Source organism: Piliocolobus tephrosceles, chromosome 7 (genome assembly GCF_002776525.5).
Source record: "Piliocolobus tephrosceles isolate RC106 chromosome 7, ASM277652v3, whole genome shotgun sequence".
Lineage (NCBI taxonomy): Eukaryota > Metazoa > Chordata > Mammalia > Primates > Cercopithecidae > Piliocolobus > Piliocolobus tephrosceles.
In genome coordinates, this window is record NC_045440.1 from 2,051,319 (window position 1) to 2,052,899 (window position 1,581).

The window sequence follows — 1,581 nt, forward strand, 5'->3', positions numbered from 1 at the left end:
GACCAGCCTGGCCAACGTGGCGAAACCCTATCTCTACTAAAAATACAAAAATTAGCTGGGTGTGGTGGCGAGCATCTATAGTCCAAGCTACTCAGGAGGCTGAGGCAGGAGAATTGCTTGAACCTGAGAGGCAAATGTTGCAGTGAGCCAAGATCATGCCACTGTACTTCCAGCCCGGGTGACAGAGCAAGACTCTGTCTAAAACAAAACAAAACAAAACAAAAAAAGAAACACAACAACAAACCCTCCAGAGAGATCTCTTTCAACTTCTGCCCCATGTGAGGTTACAGTGAGAAAACAGTCATCTCTAATAAAGCAGGTCCTCACCAGACACCAAATCTACTGATGCCTTGATCTTAGACTTCCCAGCCTCCAGAATTGTGAGAAAGAAATGTCTGTTGTTTATAAGCCACCCAGTCTCTGGTATTTTTTTTTTTTATAGCAGCCTGAATAGACTAAGACAATGTGTATATATGTTTGCCAGGGGCTGGCTGGGGGAGTTGGGGGGATGAGAAGTTGTTATTTAATGGGTACAGAGTTTCAGTTTTGCAAGATGAAAAGAGTTCTGGAAGTTGTTTCGACACGCGCCGAGCTTCGCAGCTCTTCCAGGGGCTTCGCTGCCAGAGCTAGCCCGGGCCCAGTTCTGGGGCGAAAATGCCTGCCCTTCCCATCGAAGATTTGCCAGAGAAGGAAAAACTGAAAATGGAAGTTGAGCAGCTTCGCAAAGAAGTGAAGTTGCAGAGACAACAAGTGTCTAAATGTTCTGAAGAAATAAAGAACTATATTGAAGAACGTTCTGGAGAGGATCCTCTAGTAAAGGGAATTCCAGAAGACAAGAACCCCTTTAAAGAAAAAGGCAGCTGCGTTATTTCATAAATAACTTGGGAGAAACTGAATCCTAAGTGGAAGAACTAGTTTGTTTTAGTTTTCCCAGAAAAAACCAACATGCTTTTTAAGGAAAGAAGAATGAAATTAAAAGGAGATTTTCTTAAGCACCATATAGATAGGGTTATATAGAAAAGCATACGTGCTACTCATCTTTGCTCACTATGCAGTCTTTTTTAAGAAGGCAGAGAGTATCAAAGGTGCAATTATGGAAATATGAGCATTACTTGAGCATGACACTTCTTTCAGTATATTACTTGATGCTTCAAATAAAGTTTTATCTTGGGAAAAAAAAGAGTTCTGGAAATGATGGTGGTGATGGTTGTATAACGGTGTAAATATACTTAATGTCACTGAACACTTAAAAGTGGTTTAAGTGGTGTATTTTAGGTTATGTATATTTAACTACAATAAAAATATTTAAATAAAATAATAAAATATGTGTAACAAGATTAGACCAAAAAAAAAAAAAAAATTCCTGGGCTTCTGGATATGTCTGCTTCCCAGGAGGGACTCAATTTAGGCTCAAGTTAGTCTCCAAGAGCACCTGCATTCAAGATATTCAAGGTGAGACTAGCCATCACTGCAGTGATAAAGGGCTATTTTATGGAAGGCCCATTTTCTCCTACCAGTATTTCCACATAGGGATTCCTTCCCAGCATTTCTCAGAAAATTTATATTTCTCTTAAACCGAAG

General features: G+C 39.8%; 1 protein-coding gene across 1 annotated transcript; it reads left to right on the top strand.

Annotated features, from left to right (window-relative positions):
- Window positions 1-573: 573 nt before the first annotated feature.
- On the top strand, window positions 574-1,180 carry LOC111551379 (guanine nucleotide-binding protein G(I)/G(S)/G(O) subunit gamma-11). Its single transcript, XM_023225292.2, has one exon. It carries the CDS (start codon window positions 655-657, stop codon window positions 874-876), a length of 222 nt encoding a protein of 73 aa, XP_023081060.2. The 5' UTR covers window positions 574-654; the 3' UTR covers window positions 877-1,180.
- The last annotated feature ends 401 nt before the right edge of the window (window positions 1,181-1,581 follow it).

Excerpts from the sequence above, each read along its gene's own strand:
- LOC111551379 (XM_023225292.2), top strand. The coding sequence starts at position 655 with ATGCCTGCCCTTCCCATCGAAGATTTGCCAGAGAAGGAAAAACTGAAA.